The 22,574-nt window shown below is 38.3% G+C and overlaps 1 protein-coding gene across 11 annotated transcripts in view; it reads left to right on the top strand.

Moving 5' to 3' along the window:
• The window catches only part of LOC131258310 (DNA polymerase lambda), a 77,015-nt gene that overhangs the window by 43,152 nt on the left and 11,289 nt on the right, over positions 1-22,574 (top strand). For 5 of the 11 annotated variants that reach the window (XR_009178057.1, XM_058259548.1, XM_058259551.1 and 2 more), the window contains 5 exons: positions 4,705-4,884; positions 4,982-5,035; positions 6,983-7,071; positions 12,213-12,303; positions 18,802-18,882. Coding sequence is in view for 9 of the 11 variants with exons in the window: in XM_058259548.1 (XP_058115531.1) it covers positions 4,705-4,884; positions 4,982-5,035; positions 6,983-7,071; positions 12,213-12,303; positions 18,802-18,882 (495 nt within the window). In the remaining 2 variants the exon portion in view is untranslated. Of the gene's footprint in view, positions 1-4,704; positions 4,906-4,981; positions 5,036-6,982; positions 7,072-12,212; positions 12,304-12,575; positions 13,083-18,801; positions 18,883-18,971; positions 19,030-22,574 lie in introns of those variants that run through there. The other 6 variants (XR_009178058.1, XM_058259545.1, XM_058259544.1 and 3 more) reach the window with 6 other exon arrangements.

Genomic DNA, 22,574 nt, shown 5'->3' with positions numbered 1-22,574 from the left:
ATTACAAGATGCTAGAAAGGAGCGATCAATGTGACATGCCCATTCACTAATTGCGATTAATTGGAACCTGGTAATCTCCCTCCTTTGTTTGTTCCTTCTTCCTTCGAGGATCTTGTTCCAATTGCCTTACGCAAAGAGAAGCGTCATTGTAGTTTGCATTCTATATCTAAGTTTGTCTCATATGTTGCATTGTCTTCTTCCTATTATTCCTTTTGTCTTCAGTTTTTGCTGTTTATTTGCCTTCTAGATTCCTGGAAGTGGTCTCTAATCCATGGCGGCATGAGGCTATGATAAAAAAGATGGGGCATTAATACAGAATGACACGTGGGAATTGGTAGATTTACCTAAAGGAAAGGAACCAATGGGTTGGAAATGGGTCTTTACAGTTAAACACAAGGCATATGGTTCTATTGAAATTTATAAAGCCAAGATTGTTGTTAAGGGGGTACACTCAGACATATGGGATTGACAGCAAGGAAATGTTTGTACATGTAGTTATGATGAACTCCATACGAATTCTACTGTCACTAGCAACCAACTTTTCTTGGCTGTTGTATTAGCTAGATGTGAAAAATGTTTTTCTCCACGTAGACTCGTAGGAGGAATTGTATATGCTTTCTTAATCTAGTTTTGAATTCCTCAACAGTGAAGGAAAGGTCTCTAGTTTGAAGAGAATTGTTTATAGGCTCAAACAATTTTCTCGGACTCGGTTCGAGAGGTTCAATCATGCAGTGAAGAGGATTGGTTATTCCCAAAGTTACGTCGACCATATTGTCTTTGTGAGGCGACGGAGACTGTTGATTATAGCTTTGATTGTTTATGTGGATGATATTGTGGTAACATGAAATAATTCCTAGAAGATTCAATACTTGAAGAAATTTTTGGTGAAAGAATTTGAGATTAAGGATCAGAAATTTTGAAATATTTTCTATGTATAGATGTTGTTCGATCAAAGAAAGGTATCTTTATCTCTCAAAGAAAGTATACCATAGACCTTTTGAGGGAGACTGGTAAGGTAGGTTCTCGACCAGCAGACACTCCTATTGATCCTAATCAGAAGCAGTGTTCAAAATATCTCCGATATTATCGAAATATCTCCGATATTATCTTTATCTCCGGCTCAGCGATACTGATAACGTTGGTAGTATCAGAAATTTCAGGTATTAGCAACGTATCGCTAAGTGTCATCAACGTATCAATATCATTAATGTAATTGTCAATATTTTTAACTATGTAAATTCTAGGTGCCGCTTGTCTTGCCAATGCATCAATATCCCTAATGTATTGCCAATATTTTCGACTACATAATATTTCAATAATATCGCCAACGTATTGATATCATCAAAATTTTGTTTATTAGAAAAAAAAATTATTTCATATTTTTTTCATGGGCACATGGTTGTATGTAGTCTTCAATTTCTCATTGATCATATTGATAATATCTCGATATTATCGAAATTGCAAGCATGATATTGAGACCACAATCTTTTGTTTCCTTTCCAATTGTTGATGAAATATTATGTGTTGTTGATATTTTGCAATATTGATGGATGCTTGGATGGAAGGTTGGATGGTTAAATAGGCTGGATGGGATGGTTGGACTGATTTCTTACAACAACACATGCTTTTAAGGCCCCATTAAATGGAAACTTGTTATGTATGCATTCTTTTTGCAATTTTTTATTTCTAAATATGCAAATATGTACATTTTAACATCTCTTGAAGTTTCGCTGAAAATTCCACCGTTTTTCCCATATTTCCCCACATTTTCGGTTATCAGCGATATCGATATTGTTTCCGTATCCCCGGCCAGTGAAACTCGTAGCGATACCGATACTTCGAACATTGATCAGAAGCTTAGCCGAAGTGAGGGATAGTTGTTTACCAAATAAATAGATGTATTAAAGATTGGTTGACCAACTACTCTTATCTTTCTCACCCGACCTGACATAGCATATGCAGTAAGTGTGGTGAGTTAGTTTATGTAGGCTCTTTGGCTTTCTCACTTGAAAGAATTGTGAGATATTTAAGGCATCTCCTAAGAAGGGCCTTTTGTTTGTAGATCATGGCCTACACTGATGCAAATTAGGCTAGTAATGTATATGATAGAAAGTTGACTACAAGATAATGTACACTTGTGGGAGGAAATTTGGTCATTTGGACAAGCAAGAATGATGCAGGACATGAAATTCAAGTATGATGTGCAAGATTTTCAAGCTTTAGATCACACTAGTTCAGAAACAATTACACAAAATTCCACATCCCACAAAAAGTTCAAACATTCAATCAAGGGGAATCTTATGCGGATCCAGGCCTACACATGCTATGGCCGGATTAATCAAAATTATAGACCAAACAAGAATCAAGGAGGGTAAATTCATCTGCACATGCACATAAATAATTCCCCCAATCCAAGGGATTCAGAAATTTCAATTCGGGGAACCCTAAGGTTGAAGAAAGGGCATAAAATTGGGGATTTGAGTAATTTAGGGTTAGGTTTAGGGATTTTGGGTGAAAGAGGAGTGAAAGAGAGACGAACCAGAGAAATACCGCACGTGTGGACAACAACAAATGGCCCAGATGCACATGCGTGTGATCCTGGCCGAACATGTGTGGGGCCCACTATTTAGAAAAAGGCCACCTTGGCCCTGGTCGGCCAGGGATGGACTCCAAAAGCCCAAAATCTCAGCTCGATCCGATGCATGGTTGTGCGTGTTACTCCGCCGAAGTTTCAGCCCTCTTGGAGGGCCAGATTTTGAAAATTTGCTGTAGATGGAGAAACGCATGCAAATATTGATGGATTTGCAGATGAAATGCTTGTAGGAGGAGAAATATGGATGAAAGATGGTGGGGCGAATCGGGATAGGTGTGGGTTCGCACCACAGTAGTTAGCCTTTCGAAGTAGGGAGTGCCTCGCACCCAATTAGGTTTTCACAGCTCAAAGAGGAGCAGGAAAAATGCAAAATTTTTATTAATATTCCATTGAGAAAAAAAAATACTACAAGGGGTGCCTATTTATAATAAAACCGTAATAACTTATACCCCAAAACTCGCACCATGTGCGCAACCTATTACTTGGAGACGAAGTAATCAAAAATAATAATTAATCAAAGTAATCTAAACCGTCTATGATATTCCTAATAACAATAATAAGCAAAACCCAAAATACTAGGTTAATTAGAATAGTGGGCCACGATCATGAGAACCCATGGTGGGATTCACATGACTATCGGGTCCACTCTAACGAACTAAAACGCAGTCATGTAACTAGGAGGCCCTCCCTAGACGTCGTCATCGATCCAGATCGATGGTGGGGCCTTCCTCCTTGCGTACGTGCGTAGGGGGGCGTGCGTGCGTGTGCGCGTGATGTCCCCATCAAAGAAACAAACTATAGCGGCTAAGTTTAGTGTTGACGTAGGGTAGAGGGCTATGTTGCAGGGGGGGTAGCAGAGTTAATATAGCTGAAAATTTTGTTACGTGATTTGAGAATTTAGGGGGAATGCTTCTATGAAACTGTTTTATGATAATAAAGTAGCCATTAGCATAGCACAAAATCCAGTTTAGCATGATCATACCAAGCACATTGAAGTTGACAGGCACTTCATTCATAAGTAGGTTATCTCTCAAGACTTTGTTTACCATTAGTAACAACTGAGAATCAGCTTGCTGATGTTTTCACAAAGTTATTAAGTCAAAATTAGAATATGTTCTCAGCAAGCTAGGAAAGAGGAGTATTGAGATATGTATTTAGAAATGACTTTTTGTATATGGGATATAATAAGAGCCTATTTGTAATTTTCTGAAGTTCCTTTTTATAAATAGAAAAGGGGGCTGGAATGCAGCAACCTTTTTCCCTTTCCTCCAAACATTCTCGTCTTCTCCCTTTTCCTTCTCTTCTTCTTCCTCTTCTTTTCTTTCTACCTCTCTCTAAGATTTATTGCTCAAATATATGGGCTTGTTGTGGTCTATCCTAAGAACTTAGGACTTGGAAATGGAAGTTACCAAGAAGATACCAAGATAAGCGGCTGAGAAATTTGCTACGTAATTGTGAGTATTCATTATGAAAGTTGCCAAAGTTTCCTATGGCAAGTACTTCAGTTTCTGTGTGAGGAGCAAAACGAGGAATGTCAGTGATGTGAAGATTTATGATTGTCCTTTTTTCCTTTTTTCTGTGCTTGTTTTCGTGTGAATCTTTATTATGGAGCTTTGCATCATTTTATTTGCCTATGCCTTTTGTTGCCATATTTTTGCACTGTAATGATCTGGAATGGAGTTGAAGTATGGGGCCTCCCTCTTTCCTTGGTGATGTCTTTGTTTTGCCAATGATGTCACGTGGGCAGCCAGTCATTGAACTGTTGCCAAGCAATCAGGAAAGTCCCTGGTTGGAATCTTGATTGGCGAAACATGATATATAATGCTGACCCCAGATAGCTGGCTCAATGCTATGATGATGTTATTTCAGCTTAAACTTCGGTTTTGTCTTCTGACATTTGCATTTTGAACGATTCTAGGAAGGCTCTATTATTAGCTGCATGTTGGTTTTAATCTTAGCCTATATAAACATCTTTGCTATTGCACCAAAGCATTTCCAGTTTGTCCTACAAAATTGTCACAGTGTGTGTTATTTCTCTTGAGTCTTGACGTAATTTCATAAAGATGTGCACGCGGTAGCTTACTGTGTCTAGACTATGTAAAACTGTGAAGGTGCGGACAATTACTCTATTTGGGGAGGTTTGGGGTATTGGTCCAGCCACTGCTCTCAAACTATATGAAAAAGGACACCGCACGCTAGATGATCTGAAAAAGGAGGATTCATTGACAAATGCACAAAGATTAGGGTTGAAATATTTTGATGATATCAAGAAAAGGATACCACGACACGAGGTGATGTCACCATGGTCTTTTGTGAGTTTTTATATTTGATTGAAAACATTGCCTCGTTCTGAATCTTCTAATGTCAGTTCTTAGTCAATTGCTTTAGGTTAAAGACATGGAAGTTCTTTTACAGAAAGCTGGACAAGATGTCTTGCCTGGGGTGAGCACTGTCAAAATCACATGCTCAGAGCTACTTTAATTTGTCTTCACTTATGCACTTTCTCAAGTGGGCTGCCTTTCTGTATTTTCTTTGTATAGTTCTTTGATTATTGCATGCAACATTGGAGCATCTCGATGTCAGCAATGTTGAAACGATATTAAATGTTGGTTGATGCATTGCAACATGTTACATTATATTACCCATTTTCTTGAGTACTGCCACATCCTTGTTATGTAGGCTACATAGTTAACTGCCAAATGGTTTCTGACTTCGGCCCAAATTTGGTTTTAGGAAAAGGTCGCATGGTGTCCAAAGCAGTTGTTGGGCTATGGGGTTGATCCCACCATCGCAATCTAAGCAAAGGATTTTGTTTTTTGTTTGTTTGTTGTTTTTTGTTTTTGTTTATCATTTAAGTAATCCTAAGTTCCTAACCTTCTCTCCCTGTTAGGAAAAATGTCTCTTCTTTTTTGTAGATGTGTCAATTGTTTTTTTTTCAATCCCCTTATTTCCTTGTTATTTTGTTCTCCACCATTTTTCTCTTTTCTTCAATTCTGTTGGTAGAAAATAAAAAGGAATAATATGAAAAAGTAATCTCACGCTTTGAGCTCTGTTTAATAGAACTCCCTTTACCGATTCAGCTATATCTGTCCAATTTTCTACAATCTTTTTAATGTCTTGGTATTTTGTTTCTTTCATTTTTCTCCTCCCTTCCATTATGATAGTAGAATAGACAAGGAAATATGGTGAATAACAGTGGAAATGGAAGAACTATCATGAATAGAGGTTTGCTTGAATACATCCCAACGTATTGCAATAATTTATGTTGGGACTTTCGCCGTTGAATCTAGTTTATCTTCCAACGATCCAAACCGTTTATATGATGGGTCTCACTTTGCATGGCTGAAACCAATAAATGAAAGCTCTTAAGATGGATCCTTTCCATGGTGTGTCATAAAGGCTGTTACAAGGGCCGTAAAGGCCGTTATGTAAAGGTAATGTTGGCAACCCTTACATGTTAAGGGTTCGTAACCGTCGTAACAACTGTAATGGAAAAAATGATCCGTAACCGCCGGTAACGTTCGATTATGCCCCCCGTAAAGGCCGTAACAACCCTGTAATGGTCCTTTATGGGGTCGATACAGGTTTTTCGGATTTTTTTTTTTTTCTTCTACATTACAAGGTAGATATAGGTTTTTGGAGTTTTTTTTTTTTCAATAAAAAAAGAGACCATAACGGCCGTTATGGGGACCTTGACAACCGTTACAACCCATGTCATAAAGGTAATAGTGGTGGCCGTTACGGCCACTGTTTCTGCTATGGAATACCTTGATCCTTTCAACTCTTTGATAATTTTGGTTCTTTAGGTTTGAATATGGATGATCATCATAATCTTTGTATAATCAAAGGATTAAAATATTCATCTGAGAGTTTATTTGGGCATTCCCTTCTAAGGGGTGCTCTGTCGCTTAAACGGTTCGTGTCATTGAAAAGAATCAAATCAATCCACTAAAGTCCGAATGTTTTGTATTGTAAACTAGCAAACCTCTCATGGATATATGTTTTTCCTTCTTTAATTAGAGAAAAATGTCCACAAAGAAAGAAAAGAAAAGCACTAACACCAAACAAGGCTAGTATGCTCTTATTGATCTCTTCTTAGTTTCCTCCTCATTGCCCCATCACTAGCATTGTCTTTTCTTCTTTCTTCAATTTCTTCAGTTAATTTTATGCTTCCTTTTCTTCTCTCTTTATCATCCATCAATTGCAAGTGCACACCATTCGACATATTTACCTTCTCTGATACTGTATTTCCACATTGTATTGTACTATTTGAACTTCATGTGTTTGATATGTTCAATGGTTTATTGAAGTTTCATTGGTTTCACTTATTTAACATTGTTACAGAAGTTCTATGGTTGGTTCTTGAAGTGAATTCTTTTGGTCTTGTAGGTTTCCATTGTTTGTGGAGGATCATATAGGCGGGGAAAGGCTACCTGTGGGGACTTGGATATTGTAATTACACATCCTGATGGAAAAAGGTGCAAATCTTGTGAACGCACATGCTCTTTCTATGGTAAATCAAGGCTTCATTTGGACTAAAATCTACCAGAAATTTTCTTGAGCGCGCATGCTCTTTCTATGGTACATCAAGGCTTCGTCTGGACTAAAATCCACCAGAATTTTTCTTAGAGGTAGGTTGGACCATTGCGTACTGCACTTTTTTGGGGGAAGTTTCCTACAAAGTGGAAAGAATGGGAGAAAAGATTGTGCTTGTCAGGCAGTCATGGGCACTAGTTTTTCATGAGAGAATTTCCTCACATATTTCAGTCCAAATGAAGCCCAAAGTTTTATACTAACACATTAACTCATCATGATGGCCACTATGGGTTAAACTAGTTTCATCTGCATGAAATCAAAATTCCTATAATCAGTAATGAACAAATGTGCCTCTCTTTGCTTTTGGTGCTATGAAAGATAGATGAATTTCCTTCTAATTCAATTATTTATTTCTAGAGGTTTGCAGCTAAATTAAGCAATTTGCATTATCATTTACGAAGACTTCCTTGCTTTAACAATAGCCCTTTACAGAAGTTTCACTGAGGAATTGAGAGGCATAGTATCCTTCAGAAAAATGTATGGAGACCATAGATGTGATAGGGGCTTTGATGCGGGGACTTGTGATGGCCTAACCATAGATGTATGTATAATCAGGTTGAAGAGATTCAAATAATAAAATTAATTAACTAACTATTATCAATCACGTTAATTAAGCAAATCTCAACACAGAGATGAAATCATTCCGTCGGGATTATATCACGTAAACAGTAAAAAGGGAGGACTTATGGATATGAGGATATCCCTGATTTAACATAAATCAGTTCACAGTCAAGTTTGAATCCGATTCTCTTGACTAGCCATCCGTATCTTCCGTTCAAACCCAAAAGGAATATCCAGAGAGGAACGAAAGAGATGAAGAAGAGATGGGTTTGAGATGAAAGAGAGTACGAATTCTAGAGCATCAAAGAAAAGAAGACGGCTAATTCTTACTTTTTCCTGCACCTCGAAGATCTAGAAAAAAAGGAAAATCTAAAATTGAGGTGGAATCCTCAACACCTAATGGTCAATCCTGAAACCCTAATCTCTCTGGTAAAAGAGGAAGAAAACATACGAATTCACATTCATTCATTAAATAAAATAAGGTTTCTCATAGTGTATATATAAGCCACAGAAAAACAAAAAGTTCACTAAAGCCCCTAGAAACGAGGAAAATAACAAAAAGATGAAAAAAATAAAAAAAATGCACTAAAGCCCCTGAAAACAAGGAAAAGAACAAAAAGACCCCTAAAACTAAAACACCCGTGTGACAAGGTGTGAAATCCGCTCCATGGGCCTGCGGTCAAGGTGCAGTCATGCCGCTCCGACACTCGTAGCGCATCAGAAAATGGGTGTGATGGACTCCGCGTCCATCCACATCAACTCCTTCGCTCTGTTACTCTGTCGGTGACACCTCCTCCTCTGGTACACTCTAAAGGGTGAACCACTGATGTTTGCATCAGGCTTTTATTTTTATATTAGTCCTACATCTTACTTATTTTCAAGGTATCATGGGATGGATATGTTGTTCCAAAGGAAATAAGGGTATTTTTTTCACTCATTAGAAGTACCCTGAATTTACATGAAGCGGGCACCAAGGAAACATTCAACAGTTGGATTAAGATGTCCTTCAAAAGTGTTCCATTGATAGAGGATATTGTCATCTGGCCTTTGGCGTACTGGATTTTGTATTCTGGATTTCTTTATATTTTCATAAAAAATTTCTCCACATTTGTAATTTGTAGTTTGCAAGTAAAATTTTTGCATCTGACACTGTCATGCCCTTGTTTGAGTTCTCGATAGCCATAGCATGGCCTCTTTAAGTTGTACAAATGGTGGGAAAGGATGCCTCTCCCTCCCTATACAACTAATGAGATTTGGTTAGAGTCAAGGTTCTGAACATCGTCGGGGGGGGGGGGGGGGTATTGGCCTGGCCTAAAAACAATACAATACGGTGCATATCTGACCTGAATTGGCTGAATGCTTTTTGGCCTAAAATTTTATGAAAAATTACTGGGAAAATAGTAAAAATGTTAAAGACCGGAAATATCATTTTTTGTGTTTTTAAAATAGTTAGTTCTTTCCTAGATTCCAATATGTCCACTAGACTCCACTATTTAAAGATCGACTTCAACTCTCGTCCCTTGTTCTTTAGAGATCTTCAATCTTCCTTACCACGTCAAATGAAGAGTTCTATCAAATCCAAATCCCTTCCAGTCACCGGAACCAAGACCTAAAGTAAAACTCATTTCCAAGAAAACATGAAAGCCGAAGACTAATTAAACCAACAATGAACTAGGAAATATATTTATTTGGAAAGAAGAAAAACCAACCGTACAATATCATTAAATTCCAATAAGATTCCATGGAGCAATATAGAACAAGAGCATCCAAGAGAGTGTTGTCATTGCCTCATTCATGGTAACCAATTAGAAGAGAAAAAAAAATGCATCAGAAACCTTGTTTCTCTCTTTACCTTCTGTGTGTGTGGTGCACCAATCACAAAATAAGATGGACTTCAATAATATCACATTCATATTTTAATTTTCCTTTCTTCTCTCATAAGAATAACTTGAAACTTAGATTCTATTTATCTTAGGAAGAGAAAAGAAGGCACATAGCATCCTGCGCCTATGTGCTTTGTTCATGCACAAGTATCTGTCTAGGTCATGGACTCTCTTGGTTACCAAATCTAAGGATGTGGGGATATTAGCAATGGCAATGGGCCTGGCCAAGGTTGGCCCTAGCCCGGACCTAGTTCCCTAAGCGTTGACCCAAGCTCGGCCTTAGCCCTCACCCTACTGGACCGGGCTAGGTCAAGGCGCGCCCTACCAAGAAAGGATTTCAAATGATTTAAGGCTTGAAATAGTTCAATATAAGATTTTTTATTTTTATTTTTTTTTGGGAATCTTCCATTTACGATAGTCTTATGATAAAAACATATTGGATCATTTAAATGTGCCTAGATCCAATGAGTCTTTAAACTACGTTTGGTGAATGGGAATTGCTCACAAGTGTCTTTTAAGATATCCATTCTTTATGGGCCGGGCCATTCACCATTGTCCTTAGGCCTAGTTTAGGTGGCCAAGCCCTGGTCCTACAGGGTTGGGCCGACCGCCATATTTCCACCCAAGGAGACATCACCTTATTTATCATATTTATGATTTCTTATTGCTAAAATACATTCATTCATTTTTAAAAATGTTATTGTAATTTAAATATAAAATTATTCGGTACAGCTGAACATATCTAAAAGGATGCCATTACCAATGTCATGAAGTATTTCAAATGAGTGGTTGAAGGGATTTCAGTGTTGTGAATAGCATTGTAGTGTAGCGTACATTACGTAGCATAGTGTACCAAAAATGCTACGTAGCGCATTGAAATAGCGTACACCTCAGAAGCATGCTCCATTTTGGTTAAAATAAAAGATGTACTTTGTTCTGTGAGTATGTAAAGTGTTTTAAAATGGTGGTGACTCATATTTCTCACACGTGGCAGCATGTAGATCTATCCAAACCATCCTTCATACTCGTGACACTGCGTAGATTATAAACATGTGCTCATTTAACCTTTTCTACAATCTAAACCATTCAAAAATGGGCCTCCAAATGTACGGATGAGACTTTTTTCCTCTTAGGAGATGGTGGGAGACTCATATTTAAAAAAAAAAACCCTTTTAACTTAAAAGGTTACGAAGGCTTTCTCTCGAAAGCCCTATCTCAACGCCGCACTTGCTGCAACAAGCTTCCTAGAGAACTTTGATTCTCTCGATCTAAAGGCCCCTTGAAGACGAAATTTCGGGCATTGAATCGGCCCCATAGGAGCATCTTATTCTTGTATTTTCAAGAGCATTGAAGCCCAAACAACGGAGAAATCACATTTCCCCCATTTCGCAACCGCACGGATACATAGCTCAAAAAAATCAGTTTCCAGTTAATTAAATCTCTATTCAAGGTATGTTTTGGCCCTTTAATCATTGCTAATGAGTTTTCTTTTTATTTATGTTGGAAAGTTGCGGTTATTTTTTCATTTTTTCAATTTTTTTTCTTTATGGGATCCTCTATGGTGTTTTATGCCATGGCCCACATGTGTAGAGTCCATTGTGGTGTGTGTATGGCATGGCCCACATGCATGGGGTCCATTGTGATGTGTGTGTGGCATGGCCCACATGCGTGGGGCCCACTGTGATGTGTGTATGGCATGGCCCAACTGTGTGTGGTGTCCAACTGTCTACTCAATAGTGTATACTGTCCATCTTTGGGATTTTATAATAGTTTATGCCTGTCAGTTGTGACTTGTGGTTTTAAACTTCTTAACTAGACATCATTAATTAAAGTAGTTTGCTCAGAATGTTTTTGATGTGATACTAATTTGATTTAGTTTAAATATGTGTTGGCTTGCTTTTACTTGAAAAATGAAACATGTGTAGACATTTCCATTTTTATTTTTTTGCATTTTTTTCATATTTATTCTTACAATGTATTATATGTTTTCTATTTTTTTAATATTAAAAAAAGAAGTATCGTGTGGCTTACGCTACACGTGACATAGCTTACGCTACATGCTATAGGGGGCTGAACGCTACGCTCTATTTAAAACACTGAGGGATTCTAAGCATGCACTTACCATAAACCATTACAACATACCAACAAATGTATGTGGAGATTAATGCACCTATCAAGTACTCATGCTGCATGGACAAGGACCAAATTCTTGAAAGTGCATGCATGGTCTGAATTTTCTCAATATAAATATCCCAAACCCTTTCATTTATCCATGACTATTTCTGCTAAAGCCCAAATTATACCTGAAACCCATGCAAAAATATGCTATCCTAAACCCAACATAAATTTGCAAATGCCATACAAAAACTTTAGAACTTACACAGGAAACTACAAGTTACCCACAAGTTAAGAGAACCTGGGATATTTATTAGTTTAGAATTATGATAACTCTTCTCATATTTTCCTCTACATGCATTTCCAATATAACATCCATAAGATATTTATTGTTCTAAAATAAATGTTCTCCTCTTTTCATTACTTTTGGAGAGCTGACCTTTCCTCCTTGTCCTTGGCTCCAGCCATAGAGGCTTCCTACCTAAATATGTTCAGTATTTGAAAGATGTCAAGTTTTTGAGAGAGGATTTGATCTTCAGTACCCACAGTATGCAGGTAAAAGTTGTTTTCAGTTGCTGGTAAATGCTTCATGTAGACAAACATTTCATTAATTTCAAAATGTTAGTTGTTGTGTTAGAGGGCAGTTATGCCACTGATAGTACACAGATTTACCACCGAGCCGCACATAATATTTTCTATACCATGATGCACACTCTAGTTGACATTGAATTGAAAAATGTTTGCTGTTGTTTTGTTAGAGTAAGTTTTGACATTATGACTATATTGAAGGACCACAGATTGGCTCGTTACCTGTGCTTTTGGCGCAGGCCAAAGACGAGGCTGCAGCTATCAATCACAACTAAGAAATTGAAGGAGAAAAGGTTTCAAGAAGGCCTAGCAAAATGGATAGTTTAAATTCTAAAACTGATTTTTTATTATTATTATTTTTTTTTTCGAAAGGACAACCCCCTTGAATAAATAGGCAACAAAGGCTCTCATTGAATGGGCCTTCAAAATGACTAAGGTAAATGCTTCTACAAGTAACTAGGTAACAATTAAATACTTCTTCAAGTAACTAGGCTTAAACAAGTAACTAGAAGAGTGCAATTTCCCAAGATCAACTTTCAAGATAGCTCATAACTCCATAATAGCTTCTTTGACTTTTGTTGATGTGATAATTATTTGATTTGGTTTATATATCTGGATTGACTTTTGATAAATGATAATTAATAACTTGCTTAAATATGCTTATGCTTGAAAAAATTAATAATTTTTTAAGCATGTTTATATTTTTTCCCTTTTTGCTTACTATTTATCATATTTTTCTTATTTTTAAATTAAAAAATAGAAATATCGTGTAGCTTACGCTACACGCTATGAAGGGCTGAGCGATACGCAACACGCTACCGCTATTTAAAACACCAGTTGGTATAATAGCAGATTAATAACTTGCTTATTCATCCTCTTTTATCCCTCAAAACTGCGCCTCTCCACTGCAATTCGCTCGATGGCTACCTGAGGAAGAGGAGTGGGTCGTGGTGGCCATGGTGCTCGTGGATGAGGACATTGCCCCAACAACAATCTCCAAATTGAAGAAATCTGTTTGAGAATCGAACAGCTGGAAATGATGCACCAAAGAACTGAAAATGATGACACTGATGATGTAGAGACAGTTGAAGTCCATGATGAAGGCGACTTGTCCTTTGCTGATAGAATTATCCAAGCTTTTGAGAAAAGTCAAAGAGAAATTCGAGTGGAAGTTCCTGAATTTTCAGGCCGTCTACAACCCGATAATTTCACCGATTGGTTAGAAAATATTGAGGTTTTTTTTTTTTTTTTTTCGGTGGAAGAATTTGCCGGACCTACAAAAAATCAGGTTCATACAAACCCAATTAAGGGGACATGCTTTGATTTGGTGGAAAATGCTACAAGAAAATCATGAGATGCAAGGAAGATGAAGAATCTCTACTTGGAGGCGAATGAAGGCTGCCCTTGAAGCCAAATTCCTACCAACTGATTAAGGCCAAATGTTATTTCAACGTCTTCATCACCTAAGGCAAGGTATGGGACTTGTTTCCGATTATGCTGAAAATTTCTATGGGTTAGTAAGTCCAAACAAGGTACGAGAAACAAAGCAACAACTTGTATCCCATTTTGTTTTCGGATCGAGAATTCAAATCCAAGATGAGATCATGATGATGGAGCCCAAAACCTTGGATAAAGCTGTCCAATATGCTTTAAAGACTGAAACTAAACTAAACTGGGTTTTGGAAAGGCGGACTGTCATCTCAGCTAATAAAGGAAATACGGCTAAAACTTCCTAAAAAATCGGTGCCCAAAATGTTAATCAAACTTCCGCAAATGCCTCAAATCAACCAACTTCAAATTTGGTAAAGACAGTTTATCATAATGTTCGGTTCCCAAGTACGGGATGTTCCATCCAAAACCCATCCGCTTTCAAATGTTTTCGATGGGAAGCGTAATAACCCAAAACATTTCGTGCACAAGTAGGTACATGAGTGCTTGTCTATATGTATATTTTTGTGTAAATTCTTGATTTAGAGAAAATACTACGTAGATGTGCACATGCATACACATGCACTATGAAAAGCTTCGGGTCCTCATATATCCCAGTATTCTTGTCCGTTCATCAAATCCACTGTTGAAAGAACAACTCATCACCAAATTAAGGTATCTGATTGTCCACTTCACTTCCGGACTGCCCGACTTTAATAAACCAGTCTCGAGTTCATCACATCCATCCAAGATTCTAATCAGTTCACCTTATCTGTTACTCAAGTATGAACTTAACCTACTGATGCAGGACCAATGCATGAAATCAAATATTATGTGAGATCAATCATCAAATTTTAATTAATTAATAAAAATCACAAATCATGCTAACATTATCACAAATATCCAAATTCTAAGAAGAAATCATGTATAGTTTAAGCCTAAGTTGTCAAGCATCGTCCTATATGATCATTAAACATGAAAAACTAGGATCTAATGGATGTAGGAACATCCAAATAACATAGGGATTATCCTAATTTAAAAGGGAAAATATAAAACTATCTAGGGTTACCTAGATTTGGGTGTGGGTAAGGCTAGGGTTTAGGGAAATTGGGGAAAACTTGAAATTAGGGTTTAATTGGGTAAAGGAGATGGTTATTTAGGTTTTAACTAGAGGGGAATTAGAGTTTTGGATTGTTGGTGGCTGGGGATTTGAGATGAATGAAGGGAATTTAGGAAAGTTGTTGAAATTGGGGATTTTTGGAATCGGGTGGTAGGGTTTGGGTTTGGAAGGGGGAATAGAGAGGGTTTTGATGGGAAAAGAAAAGGAAACAAAAGGGATAAAGGGAGGCCGTACTGTCAGCCCTACAGGCTCACACGTGTGGTTGAACGGTCGCACGTGTGGGTTTGGTAAGGTAGGGTTTTGGGTCCCAAGGTTGGGTTTAATGTGGGAACGATGAAGGAGAAAGATTGGAAGAGTTTGGAAGGGATTATGAGGAATCTAGATGGGAGAAATCGAAAGTTGTAACAAATACCTTGTAAAGAAGAAACTCAAACGGATAGATAAGAAGCTCGTGCTCTCGTTGATGGAAGATCTGCCTCGCACCAATCTCCGTTCCAAATCACATGGAAGATTTCTCCACATCTCATGAAGATTAGAGAAAAGAAAGAGAATTTTCTTCTTTTTCTTAATGAGCAAAAACACCATTAGAGAGGTCACAAGCCCCGCCTCCCCCCCCCCAGTCTCAAGAACTTTAGAAAATTACTAACTAGTCCATGTTTTATGTTTTTTTTTAAAACTAAAATAACCCTAGTCTAAGAAAGAACATATAAAACCACTCATAAAGTGTCCAAAACATAAATCAAACATAAAACTAGATCCTAAAACATATATATGTCCTATGATGACAAGAATGGTCCATGATCAACAGCCCGATCATCTAATACATGCGATCCAACAGTCTAAATCACTCTTTAAAGCAACTTATGTACATCTTTCCAGTGTGGGGTCTTCCATATGCTTGTACATGCACTATGGGGTCTTAAACACGGATACTCGCCTAGCCACGGAGAAATATGGGCCCGCCTCCTCTGATACCTACGCAAAGGCGTACGTGATGTAATGTCCTCTTAGACATACTCTAGATCTTGAGTTGCAAATGGCAAAATGAACTCCTTTTGGAGTGGTGTTGTTGCGAACATTTCCTTTAACAAAAATTTAAGCACTTTAGAATGGTGTGATAGATAAAATGCAAGCACTGAAAAACCACATATGTGGCCGAAAACTAATACAAATTAAACCAACCAAGTTCTGGGTCCCAGTTTAGATATCTAACCACTGCATTGCTATACATTTATTAGCCGTTTAAAAATGAAAAATCCAATGGTTCTATCAAAAAACAAGTATCCATGTTTCAATGGTTGAGATAGCTTGAGAAATATGAATTTTGTGTTGTGACTTAGATATTACACAATTTAGTTGGTTCAATATGAGTTAACATAGTAATGCATGGGCATTTTCACACCGGGCTCGAGTGGGGTAGCTCGTGGGATGCAGGGGCACACTCGGGGTGGGCGGCCTGCGTGAGGCGGGTGGCTCATGTGAGGTGGTACCCATGTGATGTGGGGCCTACGAGGAGAGTTCGACCGAGGTCCTAACACATGCGATGTGGGGCTTAGGCTATAAGATAAAGGGATTGATTCGCCACTCTCTATCAATTCGAGCTTTTAGAGCAAGTGGCTAATTGTCCTGTACCAAATTGGTATCAGAGAGGGAGGTCTCGTGTTCGAGACTTCTCACCGAGGGTGATTAATGCAAGAGCATTTTCACACCGGGCTCGAGTGGGGTAGCCGCATATGCCACGTAGGCAGGTTTTATCTGTCAGTTTATCAAGCATCACATTCTACTTTAATATTATTCTTTGGCGGCTTTTTCTTTTGAGAAAAAACTTGATACTCAAGCAAAGTGTGATGTGCGACACACATGCACATAGAAATTGTGTAGCATAGAAGAGATTTTAATCATAACCATTCAAATCATGGGTCCTAATTTCGATGTATCACGTACCAACAGTATGCTTATTTTATTATCTAATTGTAAGATTGGTGGACATTTATTGGATGGTAAAAAGAATCCAAGGATTCTATTTGAACAAATGAGTTCCCAAATCAATGGTTAGATTTCTCTACCAATCTGATTTTGAGAATGTTCATTAGAAGCAATGGTCCACAGTTTTGTCAGGTCTATATGAGTTAATTTATCCGGTGTGTTCAAGTTTTGAATGATTGAGTACCAGCACAGTCTACCAGAGTACGAAATACACTGTCTTGGCTTTTGCAACACGCCAATGATCGGGAAAACACGGGAGAAGAACTGGAGGGGAGAGAGAGAGAGAAGAAGAAGAAGAGGTCAAAGGTTAGGTTTTTTAGCAGCATAGTATATGCAAATTTGTATAAATCCCATAGTACATGCATTTTATACATAATTGACGGCAAATACGTGAATTAACCTGTATTTTTTAAAATATACATGTGTGCGGCGTTTTTAGCAAAGAAATGGCAAATACGCATATTTGCTAACTATGGGCCGACTACAAAAGTGGTGCCCTTTTGTGGGAGATGCAGTTTAAAATATCTTCCAATATGTCTCATTTTGGTCAAGTAGTATCCGTTTCAGTCGGTCTAGGTCACATCCCCTCTCCAAGAAATAACCATGATTCGCTCCCAATTCATCCCATATCAGGACAACTCACACCATTTTGTGTCGCTTTCATCTGAGTCAGGCAAATCATAATCTGTCCATTGTGTGGGCCGGGTGCCCAGCAGATGAATGGTCTGGAGTAGTAGGGAGGGAGGGATGATGGGAGGGGGCTAATGAGAAGGGCAATAGGAGGCGTCGAGATGGAAGAGAGAGAGAGTGGTGTGATTTTAGAGGGGAAATGAAAAGGCACTCATTTTCTTAACGAAAGGTATTTCAGAATGATAAAAATTACCTTTTTATAATTCAAAATGCCCCTGTGTGTGGAGTGACGAAACCAATATTTTGATCACTGGTGGGAGAAGTTGACAGTTGGAAGTGGAGTGACGAAAAGTTGGGGAAGTTCTTAGTCAAATCCTTCAATTCGATGTTAGGAGGTGATTGCAAGGGAGAGATGAATCTGTTAGTTACAATAGAGTCATATCTAGACCATGGTAGAGTGCTCACTATTGGCCATATGAGGATTAGACAGATGATGATCAAGAACTAGTGTATTCTATGTCTTCAGGACAAAATTTTTTGTGGGTCATGTTTCTAAGCACATATAAGTTCCATCTGGAGTCCTATATTCTCCTTATTTGAGGTGAAATGGCTGTTACCAGGCACAATCAAAGCATTTATTTTTTTAATCCTAGAATGGAGGTATCTATGGCTGGAAAATGAAAGTATTGTGGATGCTGGCCCTGTTAGTTGGAATCTGGTCAGTTTGGAAGGATCAAAATAGGACATTCTGTAACTGCACATGTTTCGGAGAAGATGTTTTTGGAAACGGAAAAGGATGGGTCTTAGCATTGGCTAGAAACACAAAGGCCATTGGGGGTTGTTGTAAAGATGTTTGTTTGGACAGCTGAGGTCCAAATTTTTTGTAATTCGTTGAGTGATGATCCCTGGTCATTGCTCCTTGGTTCTTAACATAGATCCAGTCCTGTATTTTGGATTTGCCCTAGGTTGGCTCTTTTGCTTTGTAAAATTCTGTTAACTTTTAAAAAAGGAATAGAAGAGATGAAAAGACTCAGGTTTCTGTTCCAACACAACTGTGGGAATGGGCCCATTCACAGCTTCAACAAAGGATCATTTTTACCATGTTTTCCAATATCAAAGAACTAAGAAATCACAAGAACTAATTTGATTATAAATAGTAACTATTTTTTGTAATACTAGCTCGTGGGTTGGCCTCTATGTTTGCTCTCATGCCTTTATAACTGTGCTTTTGTGGCAGTTGGTTGTGTGTGTGTGTTTTTGTGTGTGTGTGTGTCTAAGTAATTTTATAGTTTGTGAGACAGGGAACTGATTCAGGAGTTGATACATACTTTGGCCTTTGCACATATCCTGGTCGAGAGCAACGGCACCGCATAGATCTCAAGGTTTTTAATTGATTCTTCACCATATACTTGCACGATTTTGTTACTTCAAATCTCAACCTAGCAACATGCTATTGTCTTTTTATCAATAGAAATTGGTAAGCAAACAATCAAGTCAATGGAAGAAGAAATGCATATGAATTATATATGGTGAGCTGGATGTTTCTAGATATCTGATTTGTGTTGCTCTTATTAACTCGTGGATTTTCTGCACTGTCTTCCAGCATTCTTTGGCACAAGAGTTTGGGCTACTGCTCCTTTTGAATACCAAATATATAACACGTGTTTGCACTCTATTGGTTCAGCTCAACCTATAGTTTTGGAGAACATTTAGGCCATCTGCTTCTGGCACCATTTTTTTTCAATCATTTGTTGGTTCTTATGGAAATATTGCTATGACATTGTGGATGCAAAATATTTTATTTGGCCCAGAAAGGGTACCTTTAGTATGACTAAAAGCACTACATTTTCTTTTATTTACCCTAGGGTGTATGGCACATGCGATCCACATGGAGAGAAAGGAAGGGGGAGATTGGACAGATGGAAAATTATAAAACACCTGGGTACCTCACCTCGGACGTGCCGTTTTCTTTTCTTTTTCACCAACGTGGGCTAAACGACTTAACGTGCATGGAATCTACCCATCCATGAAGTAAACCACACCTTGTTTGGCCTTGATTTGGAAAATCAAGCTAGCTCAACTCTCAAGTGGGCCACCCCATAAACTTATACCTAAAACCTCTAAATTTACGTGGTATGGGCCATCCCATAAACTTACCTAAAACCTCTAAATTTTACATGGTATGGCCTAACTAAGTCATGGAATACTGTTATTTTTTTGTAATTGTTTCTTCATGATGGGGCACATCAAATGAATGGATTGGATGGCATATAAACGCCACAGTAGGCCAGGCACAAAGCTAATGGTGGGCATTATTCTCAATTGTTTCCTACGGTGTGACCTACCTGAGTTTTGGATCGTGATTTTTGGGTTCAATGGTTAGAATGGGGCAGCGCACCTGATGGACAGGTAGATCTCATGAAAGTTCCACACCTATGGCTTTCTGTTTGCAAAAGTAACCCTGGCAAGCGCAATAAGGGAATGTTGGGTTTGGTGAGAAATAATTCAGCACGCACCTCGAAGTTTGTGCATTTTTTTCTCGTTAAATGTAAACTTTAAGTGACATTTGCAGGTGAAATCTTAGCCGCACGTTAATCATGCACATTTTTGAATTCCTAAAATACCCATAACTTTAGTTAAAATGTCTTTTCATATCCCTTGCATATATGCAAAGTTATCCACCATTGGTAACTAATTGTTGGGGCAAAAATGTCCCCCACTATTTGCATTATAATATAAAAGATGATCAACGCCTATCTAAGTCATGCGTCTCAAACATGTTTAGACCAATGTTCGAAATATCGGTATCTTGCAATGTATCGCAACCTTGGGATACGTATACGTTTTGGTTAACACACGGGATATATCGTTTGTATCATGTAATTTATCGCACTTTTTGGAAAACATGGGGAAACATTGGGGAAATGGTTGAATTTTTCAATAAAACTTCAGGGATTATTAAAAAAGACCTTAATACACACTTTTACATCGTAAAATCTCAAAAAAGAAGTGTACATAATAGGTTTCCTTTCTATAGGGTCCTAAGCTATGCATTGTTTGATTGAATTAAGGCAACTATATTTAAATATGATGCATAACATTTATAAATGTATCAAGACATGCATGAAAACACAACCAATGCATTCAAAAGCAAAAGATATAATAGAAATTAAAAAGCAAACCTATCAATGATGTGACTGGCGATGGCCTAGACCCACAAAGTTATGCAGTGGCTCATAATCATCGTATCCATTTCGACAGGTTTGGGAAGAATACTGCTCCACAAATCGATAGTACTATGCCCAGGTCATAGTAGAATGGTACTAATTAAGATACTCCCCGACAGACCGTTGGTACTCATCCTGTCCGAACTGAACTAATATGCCCATTCGTGGGTACTGTGTAATAGTCACAGTCTGTGGCTGATATAGATCTGGAATGGGTATAGATGGAGCTATTGGGCATCCGTATTGCCCTTCGTATCCATATTGGTGCCCATATACCTGCCTGTATGTGGAAGTGAAGTCCTGACAGTAGTCAAAAAATGATAATACATAACTACTGGAGTCACTTCCCGCATATCCACTAGTTCCGAATCCATACCTATATTGTGGCACAGAACTCGAGCTACTCTCTTGTGTCTGTGATCCATATCCATGTTGTGGCCTATAACTCAACCTCCTCTCCCTTGTTCGTGAACTAGAACTAGAGCCACCTCGCTTCCCACGAACGCTTGTGTCCCCCATGTATTTTGCCAGTAGCTCCTCAAAATAAAAAAGCTTTTGTCTGTTTTTTCTTCTATAACCTCTGATGCTCGTATGTCTTATTGTAGATAAGATGGGTCGTGGTCCTCCTAGACAAGAACCATGGTTAAGGTCCTGTGTGGCATGATCGAAATCTCCCTCCCTAATGAAGGGTTAAGAGACCTCTGAGATGACTCACACCCTTACCACCACCATCCCCATCGCCATCATCACCATCATTGCTACTATTGCTAAAGTCACCATCACCCCCATCATTGTCATCAGACTTGTCACCATCACTGAATCCACCCACCGCATCACTCTTTGTCTCAGTGTCGGACAATGTCTCTCTGTCACGTCCCGCGTGATAGTGACTTTCGCGGACTACCCACTGGAATCCTCGTCAATGAGTCGAATGCGTCATCAAGTGATATTTGTTGCTCCACATGTGCATCAACATCAATCCCTTGTCCTGCTGCCTCCTTCGCAACATATGGCTCCGGTTGCCCTTCCGAAGTATCCAAGTCATCTGACTTAACCCACTGGTAAATTGGATCACCGTCCTCATCCTTAATAAATAAATATTGTCTGACCGCCATCAGGTCCAATAGGTCTTGTTCTTTTCTTCTTCATTCGGATCGGAGTAGCCTCTCTTGTAGCTTCATATTGTAATGGCATTACACTAGCTTCTGAAGCCAGTTGTACCCGTCTGTTACGCGTATTTGTGTGGATGAGGGAGAATGTGCTTCAATTTCTTTCACATGGTGAGGAGGAGACCGTCTGCGTGAGCACATGGACAGCCAGTCACTGTAAAACCTCACAATCAGTCCTGTGCATGGCCCACCATTCACCTATAAATTTTAAAGTTATTTCATTACTTTTAAAATTTGCAAAATAATATGAAAACTAACTTTAAATGTAGCCACTCACATGGCATCGTGGTGGTCCTCGACATCTTCGTAGCTTGGCACCTGAACATTCTAGCCACATCATGGAATTTAACAATTCGTTGATGGCATATAGCAGCCAAGGGTAAGTTTGCAATCATTAAGACATAGATATGGAGAATGTAGGTGCGGAATATATTTACCTCAGCACTGAATGTGCCTTTCCCCGAACAGTCGGGGAATAAGTGCTTGTAAACTTCATGTACAACCCTCTTCGGTTCATTGTCAACATAGAGTTTTTTGTTGTAGTGGTATTTTGGATTTAGGATATATGTTGAAAATCAACATGATTCAAATATTTAGACATTAATAGCAAAGTACTATAGCATATAGACAAAAAAAAAAAGCATATAAGTACTTACCAGCATCATGTAGTGGGTGGGA

Source organism: Magnolia sinica, chromosome 10, assembly GCF_029962835.1.
Source record: "Magnolia sinica isolate HGM2019 chromosome 10, MsV1, whole genome shotgun sequence".
Taxonomy (NCBI): domain Eukaryota; kingdom Viridiplantae; phylum Streptophyta; class Magnoliopsida; order Magnoliales; family Magnoliaceae; genus Magnolia; species Magnolia sinica.
Note: the sequence above shows the minus strand (reverse complement) of the source record. Positions and strands in the feature narration are given on the sequence as shown.